This window comes from Nyctibius grandis, chromosome Z (genome assembly GCF_013368605.1).
Source record: "Nyctibius grandis isolate bNycGra1 chromosome Z, bNycGra1.pri, whole genome shotgun sequence".
Classification (NCBI taxonomy): Eukaryota; Metazoa; Chordata; class Aves; order Nyctibiiformes; family Nyctibiidae; genus Nyctibius; species Nyctibius grandis.
The window spans coordinates 56,427,732-56,452,245 of NC_090695.1; the positions used below are offsets into that span (position 1 = coordinate 56,427,732).

A 24,514-nucleotide genomic window follows, 5' to 3' on the forward strand; every position below is an offset into this window, starting at 1 on the left:
CATTGTTGCTGTCAATTCACTGGGAATGAAACAGTAATATTTTAGACACTTGTGGCAGGTGTTCTATTGTGAGTATAATTTTGTTTGGTTTACTCCAACAGTAATGTTTTTCCATGTCAGGCTGAAAGAGAAAGTGATTATTTTTCTTTTCCTGGAATTTGCATTTCTTGTGTAGCCTTGAATCTTCCACTGTCATTATAATACTCATGTTTGTCCTTTTTTTTCTTTTTTTTTGCTGTGGGAAAGATCATGCGGAAAGTATTTGGATTTTTTCCACAGAAATTTGACTGAAGTTCATATTAATAGGGAATGTTTTCAGAATTGCTATGCTGGCAATTGTAGACCAAATTCTTGTAGAATGTTATGTGTCTGAACCTCTTAAGACTAGCTTCTACGAGAAGCTGTAGTTTACAATTGGTAGCTTTTTTCTATTTGCTTCTTTATTAAAGCTTTTAAGGGATCATCTGATTTCTGAGAGTGCAGTCCCAAGAAAAATATTTTTTTTTTCTTTGCATTTTATTTTTCATGATTTATGTTAGGCAGGCAGCAACAGAGTTAGTTTTATATATGTCAGTCCAAGGACAATGACAGCTTCAACAGAGATACTAGATTAAAAAACAAAGAAAAAAAACCAAAACCTACTTGGACTCTGTCCTGGTTTAGCCTGCAGCCAAGGATAAACAATAAACAGTTTTTCCCTCACCCAATCTCCCTCCTCCAAATGAGGAAGTGAACTGGGAAAAGGAGGGAGACCTGTAGGCTGAAGTTGAACAGATTTAATGAAATAAAGAAATCAATATAAATGACAACACAAGAGACAAAGCTATACTTATCTACAGAGTATTGGCAAGTTGCTCCAGGAATCACGATCATTGGCAATGAGGAAGAAGGGAGGAGAGGCAAAGAGAGCAAGAAGACCCCCACCTCTTCCCAGCCAGCCCTCCCTTTTATAGTGAACTTGATGTTAATGATATAGAATACACCTGTGGGCCAGCCTGTGTCAGCTGCCCTGCATTTAGCTGCTAAGGACCTTGATCACCATGGCTGGCCACAAACTGAAACCAAATCCCAATGAAACCAGGACAGACTCTTTCACAGTTCGTAAATGTGTGCAGTTGTATCCTTTAGGCAGTCCACATACTGGAACTGCCAGCCTTACTAATGGCTATACAAAGCTGCATAAAATAACTGCTAATAAAAGGTGTCTTTGCATATAGGTATTCTCTTTTGAAGGGTAGTGAAGAGATCAGTTTAACAGCCAGGAAAGAAAAAAGCTTTCTTACTTTTCTGTAGTTCAGAAAACTAAATGATTGCAAACTTTATCTTCCTGGACTTTAGTGTCTCTTTTTCAGTTTGGTGAGTTTCAAGAACAGAAAAGCTACTATGTTAATTCCATATCTAGTAAAGATTAAAAGTGATGTAGAGCGTCATGAAAAAGCCACTGAACATCTGAAATACTGAACTTCTAATTGCATTTGTACAAGCAACAGCTTTTGGACATGAACACTTGTGTTGATTATTAATGGCTGATAGTACTGCTGTATTAAAATCTCTCTTCATTACAATATCGGCAGCTTTCCCCCACTGTTTTCAAGATTCCTTGTACTACTTATCCCATGTTTCCTTGATAAAATCATTAAGATCCATTGATATGGAATACTGCTGTAATAATAGAAGCCATATGTGGGCAATTGCCTTGTGTGGCCATGCTTGAACATACTACATAGTGGAAAGAATAAAGCCTTCTCTCTGATACTTGGGACTTCTGTTTTAGAAGGTGTGATCTGATTAATTGTACTTTTCCTGTCACAGAGATAAGCTACCTAGGGCTGGCTGAATTGTGCTGCATTACCTGAAGGCTTTTGTATTATAGTGCTTGCAAATGTTTTTTGTAAGGTGGCATGTGTTGTGTCAGAGCTACGTGCAGAAGAGTATCCCATTCAAAAAAAAAGTCATGCAACATCTGGACTTGATTTTTTAAAATTTTTTTTTTATAAAATCTCTGTTATTTACTACAAACATGATACAGTGGGGGCAAGATAGGTGTTTGTCTATATTATTTAGTGTAGATGAAAATGCTTTTATGTACTTTTGTGACACGTGTCGAGAGCACTTCAGGCTCTTAATAATTGTATTGTTAGTGAAGCTCAAGACTTCAGAGAAATAGGAAATTCCTTGCTAAAATAATTACATCAAAGTGTTAGGGAAGAGGGAAATTACAAAGACGTATTGTTGTCTAATGCAATCTCACTGTCTTTTTCTTTCCTGCGTAATCTCATGTAGCAATGGGTCAAGAAGCTGGCAAACCTGCCTGGCCTGAACCAGCAGGAGGATATCAAACTATTACAGGTAGAAGATATGGAAGAAGACATGCTTATGTTGGTTTTAGACCATCTTTGAATAGCCGAGACAGAGGTGAACATCAGCACCATGAAGACCGTGAACGATTAGAATTGGAAGATGTTCAGAATGAGAATTCTTCATGTATGTGCATATAGTTTTGTATGTGCCATTTAATTGCAAACTGGGATGCGTGGGGGTGGAGGGGGAAGGCACATAAAGAAATGTGAAGGGAAGAGAGTAGCCACTTAAATAACACGTGTAAAGTACATTTCATACAGCTTTATGGAATGAAACTTAGCATGAAGGCAAATTAAAGTAGTCTATATAATAATAAAAATATAAAGTAGTCTATCTTAGGCTGTTTAATTTTGCCTAAAGTGCATTCCTGAATGAGTTAATGCATTCTGACCAACTAGATAGCCATAACATTGCATAATTCAAATTATTTTGTCTTCAAATCAATTTGCAAATCTCATTTGGAAGAGAATACCTATTCTAACCTTCTATTTGGAAGGCTGTGAAATATTTAATGTATCACGGACCAGGTTGTTCTGTCTTTATCTGCCTTAGTGTAGTTACAGTGGAAAATAGTTTAAGCCTATAAAACATCGTTAAAGGTTTTCTTTTTGTTTGTCTATACCAGTCAGGCCACTTTCCTTTCTTGTTTAATCAATATTGAACATTAGTAATTCCCAAAATGTCTTTGGTGACTTTAGCATCTGAATAAGAATTTCATAGAGAAATACAACATGGCTTGATGGATTAGAAACATAGTCCCATCTCCTTGAGTGTATGAGGTTTTCTGCTAAAAAAGAGTTTGATATAGCCTCAGATCTTCCAAAGTAGCATTTTTTTCTTGTTCCTTTATAGACTATTTTGTAACTGCTTTCTCCTTCTAATTTTCTTTTTTTTAATAATAGCATGGTGTTAATTTAAATTTGTCATATACCATTGTTGTTGGAGACTGTTACGTGATGTAGGTTACCTTGGGGTGGTTTTATTTTTTTGTAACTTGAACGTTTTGGCAGTTGTCTGTGCTTCATACATTTTCTACACTTTCATCTAGTTAAAGGTTTGTTTCCTGTAAGGCAGTGTTGATGCTTGTGGAGATCTCCCTACTGGTCTCTCTATAGTGCTACTACCTTCCTTGTTTCAGTTACTCAGAAATGAGCATGCTATTATTTTAGGGGTCATAAGAAATACGCCGTTTAGAGCGTATTATCTCCTTGTTCTTAATACAGTTGATTTGTATATAAATTCTAAGAGTGACTCATTTTCTATATTAAGTTTAATAAGAAAATGCCTTTCCTTTTACATTTGGTCTTTTGGGGTTTTTTTGTGTTACAGCTTTTCAAATTTATTTCTGGGAAGTGTTTTGGATTGATTTATTTCCCTTACTTCAACTAGGTTACATTTTTCCCCAGTTGATACTTATTTTTTTGTAAGTGGGTACTACCTAAAATATGTTGCATATTTCCTTGACAGTTGGCTTGACATCTTATATACATCTAAGCAACTGTGGAAGATGGGTTGAAGGAGATATTCTTGGAAATATTAAAATCTGACTGGACTTGGTCCTTGGTAACCTACTATAGGTGACTCTGCTTGAGCAAGAGGGATGGACTGGATGACATCCAGAGGGGCCTTCCTGCCAGCCTCAGCTGTTAGCAATTTTGTGAAGGAGCTTCAAGATTTCAATTAGATAAAGTGTAATATTGCAGTATTGCTTCCTGCAAGCCAGACGCCTAATGCTGAGGGGCACACCTCTCAAAGAGTCCAGTGCCATGAATTCACTGACCTAGGCATGGACTAGCTATTTAGATTATACTCTTTTTTTTCTTTTTTTGTTTTCTTTTTTTAACCCCGTAACACTGATTTTACATGTTTTCCTGCCTTTACCTGTTTTTAAGATAACATGCTAGGGAGTCCTTTCAATTAACCATGCATGTCTTTTTTTTTTTTTTTTCCTCTTGTCTTGTAGTTAAGTTTCCAGATCTCTTAATATTGACTTAAAAATTTCAATTACTCTCATCAAGTTATGCAAGCCATTGTATGTTCAAAAATAATTTGGACTATTGCCTTGGTTAGTAGTTTACAAATGACTTGAACTAAACATTAATTTTGTAATAGCAGCAGTATACATGCTTTTACCTTCTTTAACTTTTGCTGCTGGGTTTGATATTTATTGTCCCTTGATGCAAGAAGTGTTCAAGTGTAATGTAACCAAACTGAATTTGTGATGATGGTAACTACTAACTGTAATTCCACATTCATCCCTGCTATTATTTTCTACAGAGGAGTTGCACTCACAGCTTCATATACTATAGTGCTATTAGGATGTAATTTATAGTAGCAATAAATGGCTGTATCTAAGTGTGGCAGGAGTCACAATTTAGCCCGTTAATGGCTAATCCAATTTTTAAATTATGGAAAGGAATGTTGCAGCTTTTTTAATCTTATAGTGTGTTTTTCCAGATTTCCTGTTTAAATCTTAAAATTCCCTTTTATATAAACAATGTAAAAATGCTGCTTATGAACATGTTCCTTTAATACTTGTTTTTTTGCTGTCACAGACTAAGCTCAAATTGTATCATTTAAGTGTATTTCTGTATGCTTAGTTTATATAAATAAGAACTTAAATATATTGGTGAAGAATGACTGCATCTCTGGTAAACACTTTATCAGATTGCACTGCTGTCCTATTGAGCTATACTTTTTTTTTCATGAGCAGTTGTTGTAGATGAGAATATTTCTATTGTTTTTTATTATTCCAATGCATTCTTTTTTACAATTTTCTGTGAAGATTCCAGTCCGTTGGTTCAAGTTTCTTCTGACTTACTGGAGGAACCTTTGTTAGAAAATACTGGAACTGGAGAACCCATTTGCCAAAGTGTATGGAGCCGAACTTTTGAAGCAAGCACATCGCCGTTTTCTGTATTCTGTCATGGTCGGGAAAGCAACAAAATCTCAGGGAACTCCGTGAAACCTTATGAAAATTCTGAGGACATTGCAGATTATGTATCTGGGGGTTGTAATGATTTGAACGGTCAGAATGGAATTGCTTTTGTAAACATTGACTCTTATGAGCCAGATAGCAGTGATGGAGAGGAAGATGATACTCAAAACAAATTTTCTTTGGCAGGAGAAGAAGCAGGTGTATTTCAGGAAACACTAGATAACATGTTTTCTGAGTTAGAAAAAGGCGTAGAGTCTTTTACTGACTTGCAGACCCGATTGTCTGCTCTCAACCACCGTGTTTCTAGAGAATGTTGTGAAGAAGCAGGACCAATGCCTTTAGTGAGATATTTTAACATAGATTCAGGCTTGACACATCCAAACAACAGGACATTTAGAACTTCTGCTGAAGATCAAGCTATATCAAAAAGTAACGTGAGTGTTGCCAATTGTGAAACACAGCAGATGAGAAATATAGTGGATGTTGGAATCAGAACCCCTATAGCAACTGCTAATGAATTGAATGTCAATGATGGAACGACTGACCAAAGAAATTCACCTGAGCTAGTAGTGAGACCTAAAATAAGAAAACAAAATACTGCAAACCAGTTGGAGAGAGAGAGGCTTCTCCCTAAAGGTGATGAAGAGGGAAGTGGTTCCTGGAGGAAAAGTGAAATTGCTGAAGTCCAGCAAGGCCATGCTGAGCGTGCCTTACGAAATGGCAAAGAAGAGATGAGTTCTAGTATCTTCTTTGACTCAAAGTACAAAGGTCATCGAAAGAACACAGAAATAGACCTAAGGAAAAACGCAGCAGCTCAAGAACAAAAAAATGTACAAGATGATAGCACTTTTTGGGATGAGTTTGAGCACTGCAGCAGACACTTCTCAACGTCCCACAAAGATGAAGACAGGTAAAATTTCATTTTTATATATCCATTAGTATTGAATCTTTTATGTAAATTATGTGCAAATCTGAATAATTTGTTAGCAATTGGGACATAAAAACTCAAGCAATTTCAGAATATGATCAGATAACAAGATGCCAACTTTTCCTTTCAGTTCTCCTTCACCCTTCCTCAAGTCCATCTAAAGAAATGGTAATGTACATTCTTCTGGTACTGTAAAAAGCCTTTCCTTATATTTGGGGTAAAAGCACCTTACCACTAAGGAAGACTGCTTGTTTATTTTTTATTTTATTTTTACTGAGCAGATGGAGGGTAGAGAGGAAGAACCTTGTTCAGCATAGTTTTTGGCAAATTATGGGTCTTTGAACATTATGTTCAAGACTTGTTATTTTCAGAATCTGTTCTTTTTGCCATCGATTCTCAGTACTCCGTATGACAGCCTGTGTATGTTCCTGTCTCCAGCCCTTTGAAAGAAATTATTCTTCCTTGTTCTATCTGAAGAATAGCTTGATAGGATTGCTTATAATCCCTTTTTTAAATGAAAGTTCTTTAGACTAGTAGGTGTTTCCAAAGTAACTATTAATGAATACAGTTTCAAATCTACAAATGGATTCATCCTGGACACCAGGAACAGTATTCAGGCTCCTCCTCTTTTGGGCTGTCTACCCAGAAGACAGACTAATTTGGCTAAACCTTATATTGATTAACTTTTACTCATACAATGCTGGTGAAGGACTTTTCACTGTGAAACACTGTTAGGTACCTGAGCTATTTGAAGGTAAAAGAAATCATAACTTTCTGTTCATTTATGGTAAATGCAGTAGTGTTTGTCATGGCTTTTGTTTGATTTTTTTTTTCCTGTTTTCCTTTAGTTTGCTTTCATCATGTTGATTCTTTTCCCACTGCATTCTTTATAAGACATGTCTTCTGGATGTTGATGTGGCTTTTTTGTACATGTGCTTGCCATTAGGCTTCATAAGCTAACCTGCTTAGTAGATGGTGTTTCCACTGCTTTTGTGGAGAGAAAATTAATCTGCATAAACTCTTGTCCTTAAAATATCACGGAGTCCCAGTTATGAGAGGACAAAATCCTTAAGGCATTGTAAAATGGGTTAGTAGTCTTAATTTTCTTTTTTCTTATAAAAGATACAGGTGGATTTGCAAATGAATTCTTTCTTCCTTGTAAGGTTTACTTCTTGAAAAATTTTGTTACTGCATAATCTTTTCTGCTTCTGAAATACTACTACTAGAAGATTAAAATGCAATGGAGGAAATGGACTGTATTTTACAATTATAGTATTGGCTTCCATGATGCAAATTGAAGGTTAGTTGTAGCATGACAAAAAGAAATACAGATTACATATCTGAAAGTGACTATGTCATGATGGCAATAACTGAACCACTAAACAGGAGGCATATGTGTTCTTTAAATTAAAAAAAAACCACAATTTCTGTTCTAAACCCTCAAAAGACTTATCCTTATGATGTAAATTGTGAATGATTACTCTGTACAAAGGAGTAATATGTTTTTCCACTCTCAAAAGGTAAAGTTTTATGTTTAAAGGGTTAATCCATATTACATGTTTAGGTATACATATATAGCTGCATAAAAAGTGGTATTGACATATGTGTCAAACTACATCCTGCAACTCAACTTTCACTTCTTTCCAACCCAGTGAGAAATTCACCTTGCTGATTGCTGCAGCATGGGCCTTCACCTCACAGTTTTGCTTCAAGGAAGTGCCCAGCTGTTACAGTGTTGGCATGTAGAAGCTGTGTGAGAAAGAGCGTGTCTTACATGTTTGTTAGAACCACATATGGTCTAAGCTGGAAGGGTCATGGCAGGTCCCTGGAGGGCAGGGTTGGTGGGATAAGGACCATATCCTTTAGCTCCCTCCATTTAGTTTTGGATTGTATGGCAAGTACAGGCCAGTTCAGCCAGGGGAGAGACTATTCTCAGAAAATCTATGTACAGATGCTAAGTTAGTGTGTTATGCTTTTGGCAAGTGACAAGTCTGTAACTCTCTAACTCTTAAGTGATGTTCTGCTTCTCTGCAGAATTGGGCACAGTTAAATCCTAAGTTTTGAAATATATATATTCAATGTTTTTCCTTTGTTCATTATTAATGACTTTAGGCATGTCCTCTTTTCTGTTTTGAATTAGTGTTTGTGTATAAACTTTAAAGAGAACAAATTTGACTAACATGGGAATATTATTATAAACTGTGTTGGAAATAATTCCTGGGTTGTAATATAGAGAAAACTAAAATAAGAGACTTGAATATTTGGGCTAGTCTTACAGTATGCTCAGTTAACCTTTTTAAAACAAAACCAAAAAAACACAAAAAAACCCAAAAGGTTCTAAAACGTTAGTATTCAGCTTTAATTGGTGTAATATAAAATGCATTTGCCTATCAGAATTTCTTAACAGATATGACTTCTATTGTAAAGTAGTCCTTTAAATAGCCCAGAGTTAATGAATATTCCCATTTCTATCACTTTGCCTAGTCCTCAAAATTGTGATAGAAAAATATATTCCTGCTTCAAATGAAAATGCTTCCATATAATTTGTGTCTTGACCTTCTTTATTCATGTAAGACTTGCAGTGTATAATGTACAGTTTTTCAAAAGTACTTGTAGTTTATTAAATAACAAGTTTTATTGGCATGTGCTTGTAATATTATATAGAAGGAGGGTTTCTTTAAAGTGAGTTTGTAGGTGGGGAGCTAACATTGATACACACAGACATACTGGGTTTAGGAGATTGAAAACTGAGCTGCAGGTGTTGTGGATTGCTGTGTAAGATGTGCTCTATTAAGCATGTTTGCTGTTCACATATTTATTAGTTTTCTTTAACTTTGAAGTGACATAGCTAGTTGACTATACTTTGGTAGGTGTCAACTGTCACTGTTAGTATTGAGTGAACCTTCTAAGTGGCATTACCAAAGGTAGCAGTAGGTAAGTTCATCCTTCTTGAGACTCTACTGATGTCACTATTTTGTTTAAGCTGCCCACAGCTTGTTATTTACTGCCCTTTTCTATGTGGTGACTGAGCAAATTCTCTTTGAAAAACTCCATGCCATTCATCTGCTTGGGCTAATGAATTATATAATTTGCAGTAAGTCATCCATTTTATTGTCGTATGATTAAAAAAAAGGGACCATTTTATATGGCTTAGAGGTTATGAGACCTTTAAATTTTGTTTCGCTGGGAGGTAAGGCTGACATTGCTTATTGTTTCTTAAGCAAGCATTGCTGCTGCTGTTTTTTCTTTGTGTGCTAGGGGAAGGATGTCTATAGTGGGTCTGGGCTTAGATTCCCGAGTTGTTTTATGTACTCTGCAAATGTGGAGGGGGAAGAACAAAATCTTTTTGCAAAGTGGGATGTGCAGAATTCTTTCTTAGGAACTGATTTTTTTAATCAGCTCTTTATGTATACTTGCCTTATAACATCTATAAATAGTACAAAATTAACTTCTTTTAGAAAAAAACAGTCTATATTGAGAGCAATGTTCATAGAAAAGTAGGAAATCACAGAATGTTTGTGTTTGTTTTCCTTCCCCTAAAGCAGTGTTTAAATTCACACCCCATTGCCTTGTTTAAATTGCAGCTCTGAATGCAGTGATGGAGAATGGTCTACAGCTGTGACTACCTATTTTACTGCTGCAGAGAAAGGCCAGTCCTCAAGTGATGAGAGCTGGGAGACTGTCCCAGGCAAGGAGGAACGTGAGCCTGAAGTGCAGAGCAGCAGCAGTGGTGTAGAAGAGGAGAACACAGACTTCTGTTTCCAAGGAGGGTATGGTTTTATTAGCTAACTTCCTGTAAATTCTGACGTCAACAGTAACATGTTATCCATATGACGCTACACAGAATAACATCAATTCTAAAAGTAGTTACTATACTAGCAATAATAATTTGCCTACTTCAAAATAATGTGAGTAGTTGTATGTATTTCAAGTCGGGGGAAAAGTGGCATGTCATGCAAACAATTCTGTTTTATGAAAGATACAGAAATAATGAGAGAGCATTGACATGTAGTGTCAGTAATGATAATGGGGTGGATATACTGACTTTAAAAAGCCAGATTAGGCAAGTTAATTGTGAAGACATATGTTACATACATATCTTGTGATACTGCTTACTACTCCTTGCAAAGCAGTTGTTTATCTCTTTACTTTATTGCATCTCATATTCCACTGCTGCTTTTTATTTCTTTAGCCTTATCAGTGATTAAAATAAACTTGAACTGTTCACTTGCTGAGAACGTAATTATTTTTCCAGTCATTCAGTACTTCCTGTTATAGAATGTATCTACCTTTGTTGCAAGGCAGAATTTGTAGCTATAAATAGCCAAGGAAAGTTTTTTCTTTTTTTAAGCATCTAATATTGACCTTATATTCTTGGTTTGGGTCTTTATAAAACAACAAGCCATGCCTAAGCATTCTTTCAGCTTCTTCCACTCTTAGGTAGATGGTACCTATTACCAAGTAGTCCAAATCTCTGTTACTGCTTTTTTAGTATCTGTGTCTCTTGAGGTTTAGAGAATTAGCATGGCTTTATGAAAACATGTGAAAACTCATCTGTCTTGGAACAACAACAATGGAACTGTGTACTCTTTAGCTTTCTTTGATGTGAACAGCCTGCAAATGTACTCATTTCTGACATGATTTCTGTTTATTTGCCCTTTGATAAGGAAATGGGACTCGCAGCCCTGTGGCTCTAAACGTCCAGGTGACTTGTGCTGCTCTAGATAATCCAGGAATGAGAGGAGTCTTTCTTCTTATGCAAATAGTTTATCTTGCAAATAATATCTCTTTGCATTCAGGCCAAGTTTCCCCATGAAGGCTGTTCCAGGGTGTCGAGAGCCTTTCTTTTTGGTGGCTTTAGGAACTTGTAGATGAATAAAAAAATATTTAGTACCAAATTTACTAGCCCTGGCAGGGATACTGCTTGTACTAAGGAAAATGCAAAGCAAGCTACTTACTGTACTGCCAGCCTTGAGCATTAGACAAATAATTTTACCACAGAATCATGGGTGTTACTAGATTCTTAGTCTGGAGCTGATATTGTTACCGGAAAATAGTAACCAAGAAAACTCTCTAAACCAAATGATAGTTTAGAAAGCCGACATTGGTTTATTGCAGCGCTGGGTGTATGGGGGATCTCTCCTCCTAGCATGCACACCTAGGAACAAAAGCTTGCTCCTTATGTACATTACAGAAAAATGAATATTCATGTAATTCCAAGAAAAGCCCACCTATTCCAAGAAACTTATGCATACGCTAATACATTATGTAATTGTCTTTGCACGTGCGTACTAAATTGGGGAAGGGGTCTGGGGTGGTCTCTGGGGGTCTCTGGTGGTCGCAATCCCCCTTAATTGTGCTTCTGCGTGAGCATGGTCAAGGCCTTCTTGTTTACAAGTGCAGGTGGCCTCAAAGAGAAGATATCGTTCTGGTTCTTACTGGACTTATCTCTCCTCTGGCACCAGAGTTTGTGAATCAGGTTAATTTAGACATCACAAAGGTGTTCTTCACAGTCTTATTTTGTCTTTGGCCCTCTGTATAATTAGCAAAGAACTTAACAGAGACCTTGGATTCTCTAAGACTAAGCGTAAGCAAGAATCATTGACAACTATAACACTGTTATCAGTCCCATAAGCAGACTCTATCTACAAAACATGTAGTTTGCTTCAGAACGTACTGTTATTCTCTGTTATTCTAGTTGAAAGGAAAATTACTGACAGGAAAGATGATTCTGTGTAAAGGTAACACAGAGCAGGCCTTTTAGAGCCTACTCTGAGGCCTACTCTTGCTAAACCATTGTTAAACCATCTGGTATCAATATCACTGTGAGTGTCTTGGTTTTTTACAGCAAATACTGGGACTCTGCAGTCTGGAAAACATGCAGCTGCAGCGGTTGTAATATGTGTAGCTTTTGTTGCTTGCATGTGTTTGTAAATTCTCGATTTCTAGTTTTAGCTTTTCATTTATTTATTTGAAGGAGACAGACATCATTGGAGGAAGGAGAGATTCCGTGGTTGCAGTACCGGGAAGAAGTAGAAAGTAGCAGTGATGAAGAAAGTGATCCAGTTAGTGATTTTGTGCATCCTGGATTCTTCCTGTTGGATGGAAATAACAACCTTGAGGATGACTCCAGTGTGAGTGAAGACCTGGATGTGGAGTGGAGGTATGCCTTTGATAGTTTTCTGCATTAATTTCAGAGGTTTTATAATTACTGTTTTGCTTTTTATGTAAGATGTCAAAAATGCTCACAGTTACCAGTATGCACTTGCTTCAAAGGCTGATAATCTGAGTTTTAAGGTACTTCAAGTGCTATGTTTCTTCTAACGAAGAAGCATGTAGAATTGCTAAATCAGGCTCTGATCTGAGAAGATTCTGGTACATTAATTCAAGAGATGGGTGTACTTTTTCAATTAATTTTCAAGATGGTAAGTATTGTGGAAGTATAACAAAAGTAAAGCAATATACATGTAATCAACATTCAATTGGTCTTTTCCTTTTTTGCAACTGGTATAAATTAGATGTTATAAGCCTGTTTTATTTCTTTGAAATTCCATGCGCTTACCTAATTTTGTCATAATTTTGAATGCTTCACTCAGTTTTGTGTCGTTAGATTACTGAAGCATATTGCAATGTATTTATTATAAAAATTCTGCGAATACCAGGAAGAATATGATTGAAGCCACTGGCACAGCCTAAATCCTAGAATAGTATAGTGTGTTTGTTTTAAAGTAAGAGTGAGCTAGACAGAACGCTTTACAGTGAGAGACTTAATGCTTGCTCGTTTCTGCTTATTAAAAATATTATGAACTACAGTGTACACATACCAAAACCACTGGTGTCTTCTCCTTCTAAAGTTGTATTCTGAAAAAGCATAACAGGGACTTAACGCATGAGACTCCAAGCGAGAAGTAAGGCACATGTTCTTACAGTGCCAGGCAGCAAGCTAGCAAAGGAATTGTAGGATATGGACAAAAACTGTTTTTTAAAGTGTTGGAGGTTAGCCTTGGTAAGCTTCCTGATGACTCAAAATAGGCAGGAAGATGCTTCTCTAATAGTCTGTTAAGTTTTGTTTGTTGAGCATATGCAGATCTGTACGTGATTTTGCTTGTGCCCATTCATTTTAAGATTTGATCTCTGAATGTTGAAAACAGGACTTGAAGCAGCTGCCAAGCTATGAACTGTGACACACAATGTAATCAAAATCTGAATGCTAGTTATAAAATGAGCTTAATAGCATACATATGAAATTTATTAGCTGAGCTGTACGCCCTTTTACTCTGGAGCAATCAACAGTAAAAGCTGCCTTCAGAATTTCATGTTCTTCTGAAGTCTCTTGTTTTGAGTGTACCTCTGTACTGGGAGCAGATGCTGGCAGGGAGGGCTGCAGGGCTGCCCTGTGTGGGGGACAGCTGGCTCCAGCTGGCTCCAATGGACCCACTGCAGGGTGGTTCCTCTGGGAAAGTGTATTTAAGAAAGAGTAAACAATGCTGCAGAGCAGAGTGTGACAGCAAGGAGTGAGGATGACGTGATAGAAATAACCCTGTAGACACCAAGGTCAGAGAATAAGGGGGAGGAAGTGCTCCAGGTGCCGGAGGAGAGATTCCCTGTAGCCCCTGGAGAAGACCACAGTGGAGCAGGTAGGTATTTGCTGAAGGAACTGCCTGTGGAGAGCCCATGCTGGAGCAGTTAGTGAAGGACTGCAGCTTGTGGGAAAGACCTGTGCAGGAACAGGTTTATCCTGAAGGGCTGCAGCCCATGGAGCAGGGGAACAGTGTGAGGAGGAAGGAGGTGACAGAGAGGAACTCCAATCATCTGACCACAACCCCCATTCCTTGTTCCCTCTACACTGCCTGGGGTAGCGGGACGTAGAGGAGTCAGGAATGAAGGAGTGAAGTTCAGCTCGCTCCCTGAAATGCCTGTACACCAATGCGCGCAGCATGGGGAATAAACAAGAGGAGTTAGAAATCCGTGTTCGGTCGGGGGCTATGATCTAGTGGCAATTACAGAGACTTGGTGGGACGCCTCACATGACTGGAATGTGGTCATGGATGGCTATGTCTTGTTCAGGAAAGACAGGCCACTAAGGAGAGGTGGTGGAGTTGCTCTTTATGTGAGTGAGCAGCTAGATTGTATTGAGTTCTGTCCAGGGGCGGATCAGGAGCGAGTTGAGAGTTTGTGGGTGCGAATTAAGGGGCAGGCTGGCAGGGGTGATACTGTTGTGGGTGTCTATTACAGGCCACCGGATCAGGATGAGGAGGGTGATGAGGCCTTCTACAGGCAGCTGAGAGCAGTCTCTCAGTTACAGGGCCTGGTTGTCTTGGGGGATTTCAACTACCCTGATATTTCCTGGGAGGCCTACTCAGCCAGCCATCCTCAGTCCAGGAGGTTCCTCCAGTGCATTAATGATAACTTTCTGATGCAAATGGTGGATGAGCCAACTAGGAGAGGAGCGCTACTGGATCTTATCCTCATTAACAAGGAGGGTCTGGTTGAAGAGGTGAAGGTTGAGGGCAGCCTTGGTTGTAGTGACCATGAGATGGTAGAGTTCAGGATCTCATGTGGCAGGACCAGAATAGCTAGCAGAATCACAACCCTGGACTTCAGGAGGGCCAACTTTGGCGTTTTCAAGCAATTGCTAGGGGAAATCCCATGGGACAGGGTACTAGAAGGTAAGGGGGCTCAAGATAGTTGGTTAGCATTCAAGGACTGCTTCTTCCGAGCTCAAGATCAGAGCATCCCAACAGGTAGGAAGTCAAGGAAGGGTACCAGGAGACCTGCATGGTTAAACAGGGAACTGCTGGGCAAACTCAAGTGGAAGAAGAGGGTGTACAGATCATGGAAGGAGGGGCTGGCCACTTGGGAGGAATATAAGTCTGTTGTCAGAGGATGTAGGGAGGCAACTAGGAAAGCTAAGGCCTCCTTGGAATTAAACCTTGCAAGAGAGGTCAAAGACAACACAAAGGGCTTCTTCAAATACATTGCAGGTAAAGCCAACACTAGAGGCAATGTAGGCCCACTGATGAATGAGGTGGGGGCCCTGGAGACAGAGGATAAAAAGAAGGCAGAGTTACTGAATGCCTTCTTTGCCTCTGTCTGTACTGTTGGAGGCTGTCCTGAGGAGCCCCGGACCCCTGAGGCCCCAGAAGAAGTCAGGGTAGAGGAGGAATCTGTCTTGGTAGATGAGGGCTGGGTCAGGGACCAATTAAGCAATCTGGACGTCCATAAATCCATGGGCCCTGATGGGATGCACCCGCGGGTGCTGAGGGAGCTGGCGGAAGTCATTGCTAGGCCACTCTCCATCATCTTTGCTAAGTCGTGGGCAACGGGAGAGGTGCCTGAGGACTGGAGGAAAGCGAATGTCACTCCAGTCTTCAAAAAGGGCAAGAAGGAGGACCCGGGTAACTATAGACCGGTCAGCCTCACCTCCATCCTTGGAAAGGTGATGGAACAACTTGTCGTTGGTGCTGTCTCTAGGCACATCAAGGATAGGGGGATCATTAGGGGCACTCAGCATGGCTTCACCAAGGGGAAGTCATGCTTAACCAACTTGATAGCCTTTTATGAGGACATAACCCGGTGGATAGATGATGGTAAAGCTGTGGATGTGGTCTATCTTGATTTCAGTAAAGCGTTTGACACGGTCTCCCACAGCAACCTTGCAGCTAAACTGAGGAAGTGTGGTCTGGATGATCGGGTAGTGAGGTGGATTGTGAACTGGCTGAAGGAAAGAAGCCAGAGAGTGGTGGTCAATGGGACAGAGTCCAGTTGGAGGTCTGTGTCTAGCGGAGTCCCTCAAGGGTCGGTATTGGGACCAGCACTATTCAATATATTCTTTAATGACTTGGATGAGGGAATAGAGTGCGCTGTCAGCAAGTTCGCTGATGACACAAAACTGGGAGGAGTGGCTGACACACCGGAAGGCTGCGCAGCCATTCAGAGAGACCTGGACAGGCTGGAGAGTTGGGTGGGGAGAAATTTAATGAAATATAACAAGGGCAAGTGTAGAGTCCTGCATCTGGGCAAGAACAATCCCATGTACCAGTACAAGTTGGGGGCAGACCTGTTCGAGACCAGCGTAGGGGAAAGGGAGCTGGGGGTCCTAGTGGACAGCAGGATGACCATAAGACAGTAGTGTGCCCTTGTGGCCAAGAAGGCCAATGGCATCCTGGGGTGTATTAGAAGGGGTGTGGTTAGCAGGTCAAGAGAGGTTCTCCTCCCCCTCTACTCTGCCCTGCTGAGGCCGCATCTGGAATATTGTGTCCAGTTCTGGGCCCCTCAGTTCAAGAAGGCCAGGGAACTGCTAGAGAGAGTCCAGCGCACAGCCACGAAGATGATTAAGGGAGTGGAACATCTCCCTTATGAGGAGAGGCTGAGGGAGCTGGGTCTCTTTAGCTTAGAGAAGAGGAGACTGAGGGGTGACCTCATGAATGTTTATAAATATGTAAAGGGCAAGTGTCATGAGGATGGAGCCAGGCTCTTCTCAGTGATATCCCTTGACAGGACAAGGGGCAATGGGTGCAAGCTGGAACACAGGAGGTTCCACATAAATATGAGGAAAAACTTCTTTACGGTGAGGGTGACTGAACACTGGAACAGGCTGCCCAGAGAGGTTGTGGAGTCTCCTTCTCTGGAGACATTCAAAACCCTCCTGGACGCGTTCCTGTGTGATATGGTCTAGGCAATCCTGCTCCGGCAGGGGGATTGGACTAGATGATCTTTCGAGGTCCCTTCCAATCCCTAACATTCTGTGTTTCTGTGTTTCTGTGTTTCTGTGTTTCTGTGTTTCTGTGTTTCTGTGTTTCTGTGTTTCTGTGTTTCTGTGTTTCTGTGTTTCTGTGTTTCTGTGTTTCTGTGTTTCTGTGTTTCTGTGTTTCTGTGTTTCTGTGTTTCTGTGTTTCTGTGTTTCTGTGTTTCTGTGTTTCTGTGTTTCTGTGTTTCTGTGTTTCTGTGTTTCTGTGTTTCTGTGTTTCTGTGTTTCTGTGTTTCTGTGTTTCTGTGAAGTTGAACCTGGGAGGAGAGGGAGGGCTAAGGGGTTTTTGTCTTTGTTTCTCACCATCCAAATCCATGTTTTGACAAAAAATTTGTAGAATCATAGAACAGCCCAGATTGGAAGGGACCTCAAAAGAGCATCTGGTTCAACCTTTCAGTTAAATTAAGGTTCCACCTTAAGTTGAGACTGTTTTGCCTGTGATGGTGATTGGTGAGTGATTATTATTATTTACTTAAGTTATTTACTTTGAAATGAAGACCTTGTTTCCTAACTCATGTTTTTCAGACTACTTGATGAGTTTGGTGATGGTCTAGGACTTGCTCAAGCCATTCCTTATACCGATTCTCAGTTTCTCACATTTATGGCGCTGGAGGGACACTTACAACAAGCTATGGAGGTACTGAAATATTATTGGTGGTATTATAGCAGTGATGTTGTGACATAGATTTTTATTATTGAATCCTTTTTCAGCATAATCTGAAAATTGGGAGAATCAGGGAAAAAAATTACTTTCCTGTTTTAGCACTTTCAGGTCTGCAAGCTTGAAAATAAATGTTGGCAGTTCTTTTATGTAATGCAAGAAGTCACTGATCAGTGCTACTCCTTTTAGAATATATATTTATTTTCTCTTAAAGGAAAAAAGATATTGATTTCTACCAGTATAAATACATGCTATTTAAATTATTGTAAAGAATGTTGCCAAATTCCCTACATAACAAAGCAAAGTTCATACCTGGATCTGTGCCTATGAATTGTCCCAGCCTTTTTTTTTCCCAAGAGTAAAAAACTCTTGAAACACTGTACCCCAAGCTGATTTGCCACTTTGCAGTTACATATTATCTGTGTATTTATACTTGGCTTTTTAACAGGCTACTTGTTGCCAGTTATGCTATTTTAGTATTATTTAGATCTGGCTTTAGGGCAAACAGCTATTACTTAAATCTTGCTTAATCTGATTCTGCCTTGTGGGTGCAACATACCTCTGCTTTTGCTTCAAGTTTAAAAAGTAACCCATCTTCTTCCTGATAATTATTTTTGCACCAGAGGTTTTGTAATGGAGAAGTCTGAGCTTTGGCTATTTTCAATTATTATTCTGATTTGATGAACAGATTGGATTGAGTTTAATTATAACATCATCTGTCTAATGACTGTGACTTTATTCAGCCTGTTACTGATTTACTTAATCCACCTCCTTAAGTTTTCCAAAATTCTCTTATCTAACATAGTAGATTTATTAACCAGATCTCTTTCACCTATACCAACATACTTTATTACGGGAGTCTATTATAGCTCAGAAAATTCTCCAAAAATTTCTCTATCCAGCAAACTAATTTACTGTAGCTACACTTGAAAGGTATGTGACATGATAATGCATCCAAAATTCAAGTGTATCTTAAATGAGGGGGAGAGAGCTGTCCCCTATTAATTGTGACATTTGGAGGGGAGAAGTAGTGAATATATTAAATACATTTTTTTTAAAAAACTATGTTCTATAAGACTCTGGGATCCTAAAATGTACTAACCTCTGTGTGTGATCTATTTTTTTTCACTTCCATTTGTTTTAAAGAAATTACGTAGCTGGAAGTGTTTGTTTTACTTCAGTAGCAGTATAGAACAGGTTGGGTGTCTCTGTGGTGTCAGTGACTTAATTTATGACTATTTCCTGTGCCAATTCACAGATGTGAGGAGCTTGAACCCCTGTAGGCTATAGCACTCCGGTTTTTAGCAGTGTCCAGCATTTGGTTTATGGTACATGGAGCAGTAGGCAGTCACCTTTATCTCCTTCCTCTTATTACTTGTGTATCTTTGAAGTTATAAAAGTATCTTGTATACAAGTTGTAAAACGGATGCGTCTTTGCTCTGCTTTGGTTTTGAAGATGTGGTTTTAAGCATCAGAGTCATTGTGAGGGTTTCTGTCTGTGATGTTTCTTTTACAACGCTTTCAAAACCAAACAATACAATGCTGTTATAAGTTGTTTTCTATTTGAGAGTACTAATACTGGATATAGACACAGAGGTTTGACACATAGGTAATATTGCATCCTTCCATCTGCCTGGAATCTTACCTAATTTTTCCAGCTGTAGTAGTTAACCTAATTAAGCATAGTATTTTACCTATAAATTATTCTCAGACCATTGCAGCTGTAGCAAAATATCACTGCAAATATTAAAATCACCTTAATGTTAGTAAGGCAGTATTGTCTGCTGTACCAGAATTGAATGCTTTTAAGCCGCATGGAGGAGAGTACCTATTTTGCAGGTGGACTTGCATACTGCACTAGGGCTAACTGTCCCAGGATTTCCTTTAAATTAGCAGATTTCTAGATGAGAATACATGTGGCTGTAGAGGCTCTAAATATTTGTCTATTAGCTCATGCTGATCTCTCTGTTGCCACAAACATTTCACTGTAGGTGTAAACCTGCTAGTTTAGATCTGTGGTAGGGATGGTTGCCTGAGCTATCTTGCCACTGCGATAAAAGTGCGGGCATGTTTTCAGGCTGCAGCCCTAGTGACTTTCTCAAAAGTTTAAGAGGAAAGACTACTGAAGATGTTGGTGTATAATCCAGTGTTTCTCTAGTATATTTTTGGGTTTTTAGTTAAGCGTATCCCCAACATGACAAAAATGTTGGGTTATCTTAAACTTCTTAACAAAGGGAGTTTTGTGGCCATTAGAATAGTATTTTTCATGCTGATTAGAGCAATAAGCAGTTGTACTTGAGAGGAGTGACTAGTTCATTCAGGATATGAACTCAGTGCTTCTATATTCTTGGCTCTTCAGTTTCAGTTTGTTCTAGTGTTCAAACAGGTATATCTAGTACATTTCTAGGCAAATATAACCAGTCTGAATTCTGTGTTGCATTTTTTTCTACTGGACATCCTTTCAGTGTCTTACAGCGTTGAATGTATGTTGTAAACATCAAATCTGCCTGCTGTAGCATTTGAGTCTTAAAGATTGTGTGGTGAAAAACTTCAGTTTCAAGCAAGATGACTTCAGAGCACTATGTCTGTCTTAAGTCATTATACAGATGAGAAATATCTATGTGGATCCTGTTTGGTTTTTTTTCTGAAAGCTTTCATTGATGGTGTAGCCAAGGTACTTAATATTTTTGTTTGCACCTGCGTAATTCAATATTTTCAGTAGGAAACACATGAATGAGGCTTTTATTTTCAGAAAGTGAAATGTAATGACAGTTTTGTATTAGCAAGCTTTATTGCATTTTTGACTTGCTGCCTTTTCTGAAACTTCATAAAATGAACAAATGTTCATTAGAGAACAAGTTGTGACTCTGTCCTGATACTTTAAGAAGGCCTGAAAAACAAGCTCTTACTGTTATGACCTTCGGTTTCATCTCATTCATTTCGAAAATAAAAATTATGTAATGGTTAGTCTGACAGACATAACTTCTATTTAAGAAAATAATAGTATTAGAATTGGATTCCTTTTCTTGCTTATCTGTTTTTATATAGGATGTTACATTTGTTAGTAAGAAAACTTGGTCTTTTCTCACCGTTTTCAGACTGCTCTGGCACATTTGGAGTCTCTCGGATTTGATGTTGAACAGGCTCATCCACCAGCTACTAAAGAAACGATAGATTGTTTGCCACGCATTATCGTCAGAGATGACCATGATGGTATGGAAAAATAATTAAGAATTAATTTCCATAAAGTTTATAAGAACAAATTTAGCTTTCTGTAATACCATAGATGCAGTATTTAAGCATACTGTGCAGCTGGCAGTGCTGTTCTAAAAGCTTTTGAATCTTGAATCAGGCTGAATATAACTCTGGTTGGTTTGGAAAAACTCAATCTTTACTGGAATAAGTGTGATTGTATTTTGTAATCGTTAGTGATACTGTAGATAATATATGTATTTTAATTTCAGCTCATCTTAGATGTATAACAAGATGATAATAATAATGTTTTTTCTTCATGGGTGTAGGTCAAGAGCAGTGTTGTACTATCTGTTGCAGTGAATACATGAAAGATGAAATCATAACAGAGCTACCCTGTCATCATGTGTTTCACAAATCTTGTGTAACTCTTTGGTTACAGAAAGTAAGTACTACAGGATTGGTGGGGGTTTTGTGGGTTTTCTTGAGTATTTGGAAGAACAGTTTGTAACTTTTTGAAAATGTGGGATGAAATACCAAGAAATAATGGGCTGTTCATTTTATGCATTATGGAACCAGATGCTAGTGCAAGTGAGGAAATTAATTTATATCTGTACTCACCTGAAGGGCAATTTCTTGAAAGAGGAGGTATTTTTGTGAGGAAAAGCATGGTCTGCTTTACTAAGAATGAAAGAGATGGATGAGTTGTAACTTGGTTTGGTACAAGAAAAGCTTTCTTTACTGTATTCATGCCTTGAAGTAAAGATGGCTTGGTTTTCTCTAAGAGCAAAGGATCAGATCTGCTTGCCAGAATGTCAGGCTCATTTATGGTGACAGCTAAGGTTGGCAGGAGAAGTACTGAAATGCCTGTAAATTAATTTAAAAAGATTACCTTTGGTAAATCTATATTGTATTAAATTTCTTTTTCATAATCTGTAATCAGTTTCCTTCCAAATGTCTTAAAAAGGCTTACATCATATTGAGGTGTATTGGGTTTGTGTGGCAAGGTTTGGTAGTGGGCGGGCTACAGGGGTGGCTTCTGTGAGAAGCTACTAGAAGCTTCCCCCATGTCCAACAGAGCCAATGCCAGCAGACTCGAAGATGAATCCACTGCTGGCCAAGGCCAAGCCCATCAGTGATGGTGGTGGCGCCTCTGGGATAACACATTTAAGGGGGGGAAAAAAACCACACGCAACAGCAACCGTAGCCAGAGAGAGGAGTGAGAATATGAGAGAAACAACTCTGCAGACACCAAGGTCAGAGAAGGAGGGGGAGGAGGTGCTCCAGGCATCGAAGCAGAGATTCCCCTGCAGCCCGTGGTGAAGCCCATGGTGAGGCAGGCTGTTCCCCTGCAGCCCATGGAGGTTAACAGTGGAGCAGATTCCACCTGCAACCTGTGGAGGACCCCAAGCCGGAGCAGGTGGATGCCTGAAGGAGGCTGTGACCCTGTGGGAAGGCTCCTGGCAGGACCTATGGCCCCGTGGAGAAAGAGGAGCCCATGCTGGAGCAGGTTTGCCGGCAGGACTTGGGACCCTGTGGGGGACCCATGCTGGAGCAGTCCTTTCCTGAAGGACTGCACCCCATGGAAGGGACCTGCTGGAGCAGTTTGTGAAGAGCTGCAGCCTGTGGGAAGGACTCACGTTGCAGAAGTTCATGGAGGACTGTCTCCCGTGGAAGGGATCCCACTCTGGAGCAGGGGAAGAGTGTGAGGAGTCCTCCCCCTGAGGAGGAAGAAGCGGCAGAGAGAACGTGTGATGAACTGACCACAACCCCCATTCCCTGTCCCCCTGCGCCTCTTGGGGCAAGGAGGTAGAGAATTCGGGAGTGAAGTTGAGCTCAGGAAGAAGGGAAGGATGGGTGAAAGTGTTTTTAAGACTTGGTTTTTATTTCTCATTATCCTACTCTGATTTGATTGGTAATAGATTAAACTAATTTCCCCAAGTCAAGTCTGTTTTCCCTGTGACAGTAATCGGTGAGTGATCTCTCCCTGCCCTTACCTCAACCCACGAGCCATTTGTTGTATTTTCTCTCCCCTGTCCAGCCGAGGAGGGGAGTGACAGAGCAGCTTTGGTGGGCACCTGGTGTCCAGACAGGGTTAACCTACCACATGAGACTAGACTAAAAGAACTGTAATTAATGAATTATTTTGTTTGGTTTTTTTTTTCCTTGCACTTGCACTCTGCTTTACGCACAGTGTGATCCTGGACTTGCTAGTCCTCAGTGAGCCTATGGTGTAACTCATCATTTCCTCAAGAGGTACAAGAGGAAGATTAATTGGTTCAGACTAGGGAGATCAGAACACCTCTAGCATGGGTTGTTGGTGGGTTTATAATTTTTTTTGCATTTATAGTGTTGATTACTAGGTTGATGTTGCTTGTATTATAAGTCTTGACTTTTTCTGCTGTTCTAGTGAACTGCTCTTGCTGAAAACTAGGACAAAATACTTCCTGTTAGATTTGGACTGTACCTAGTTTATATTTAATCCTTCCCTCAAAAAAAGTTCCCAACTGTAAAATCAATTATTTGAAGACGACCTTGTGGAGAGTCTGGTGTATCTGCTGTGTAACTGGTGTAAAAGCAAAACAAACCTTTGTTCTGAGTTTGTTAGCTGTCTCTTAGCTCCAGGCAGCCATACAGTCAAATTTAACTTTGAGACAGTGCTGTTGTGAAGACATTAAATACTTTGTAAATAATAACCTTTAGCTTTTCAATATAATTGAATGCAAACTGCACAAATGACCTGTTTTTTTCCCCTTTTTTTTGTAGTCGGGAACATGCCCAATTTGTCGTCATGTGCTTGCACCTGTGCTTCCTGAAGCAGCTGCCGCCACTGTTTACTTTCTACCTGATGATGATTCTGCATCTTCAGTTCACAGTGCTACAGGAACTTCAAACTAGGGTCTGAAATTAAGTCTTTGTCACCAAAATAAAAATGTAAATTTTGCCTGTTTAATTAAAATGTTAAAACAATTACAGATAAAATATTATATGTAAAATACTGTCTATATTATGTATATTAGTTTAGAAAGAGGGTGCAAGACTTTCTAAACTCTTTAGGTTTACAATAATAGCTTAAATTTTCAAACTGTAATTTGGAAGAATGTGCAGCCTTTTTTCTTAGGAGGATGTTGCTGGTAAGTGTAATGTCTGAAGCCTGTATTAAGATTAATTTTTCCAAAAAGATAATTAATGTGGCACTTTGTTCAAGTTCTTGCAGCTGCAGTGCAGTTGCAGCTTATTAAAGTTAAATTTGTTTCATGTAATATAACTGAACTATTTGGTTTTGTCAAAGTTAATACCACTGAGTGACTTTGTAATTGATCTCTCATATTTGCATCAAATGTGAAGATGTTGTGTGGTGCCAGCAGTGGTAGACTTTGATTTCAGTGGAAACAAATTGCATAATGAACAATATTTCTTACCAGTTTATTCCATAATAAACTTTCTTCCAAAGGTTAGAAGTGCTATTAAATTGATGCTGGTTTGTGTTTTTGTGGTGTGTTTTTGTTTTGTTTTGTTTTTTTGTAAATGCTAGCACCATTTTTAAGCCTGTGTCCTGAATAAGTGTCTGAACTATGGATCTTCAACATCTGGAGTTCTAAGTTTCTAAGAAGTTGTATCTATAAGAGCTCGGCAGCTGGTTCCTTCAATTTGTGTTTAAATTCCATTCTACTAACAAGGTCT

General features: G+C 39.1%; 1 protein-coding gene across 1 annotated transcript in view; it reads left to right on the forward strand.

The window, feature by feature from the left end:
- PJA2 (praja ring finger ubiquitin ligase 2) overlaps positions 1 to 24,248 on the forward strand; it is a 37,725-nt gene extending 13,477 nt beyond the window's left edge. Inside the window, exons 2-9 of the mRNA XM_068423275.1 lie at positions 2,284 to 2,484; positions 5,147 to 6,209; positions 9,812 to 9,997; positions 12,205 to 12,390; positions 17,503 to 17,614; positions 20,737 to 20,851; positions 21,160 to 21,275; positions 23,597 to 24,248. Coding sequence (XP_068279376.1) covers positions 2,286 to 2,484; positions 5,147 to 6,209; positions 9,812 to 9,997; positions 12,205 to 12,390; positions 17,503 to 17,614; positions 20,737 to 20,851; positions 21,160 to 21,275; positions 23,597 to 23,728 — 2,109 coding nt within the window. The 5' untranslated portion in view covers positions 2,284 to 2,285 and the 3' untranslated portion in view covers positions 23,729 to 24,248. The remainder of the gene's footprint in view (positions 1 to 2,283; positions 2,485 to 5,146; positions 6,210 to 9,811; positions 9,998 to 12,204; positions 12,391 to 17,502; positions 17,615 to 20,736; positions 20,852 to 21,159; positions 21,276 to 23,596) is intronic.
- Positions 24,249 to 24,514: the final 266 nt, after the last annotated feature.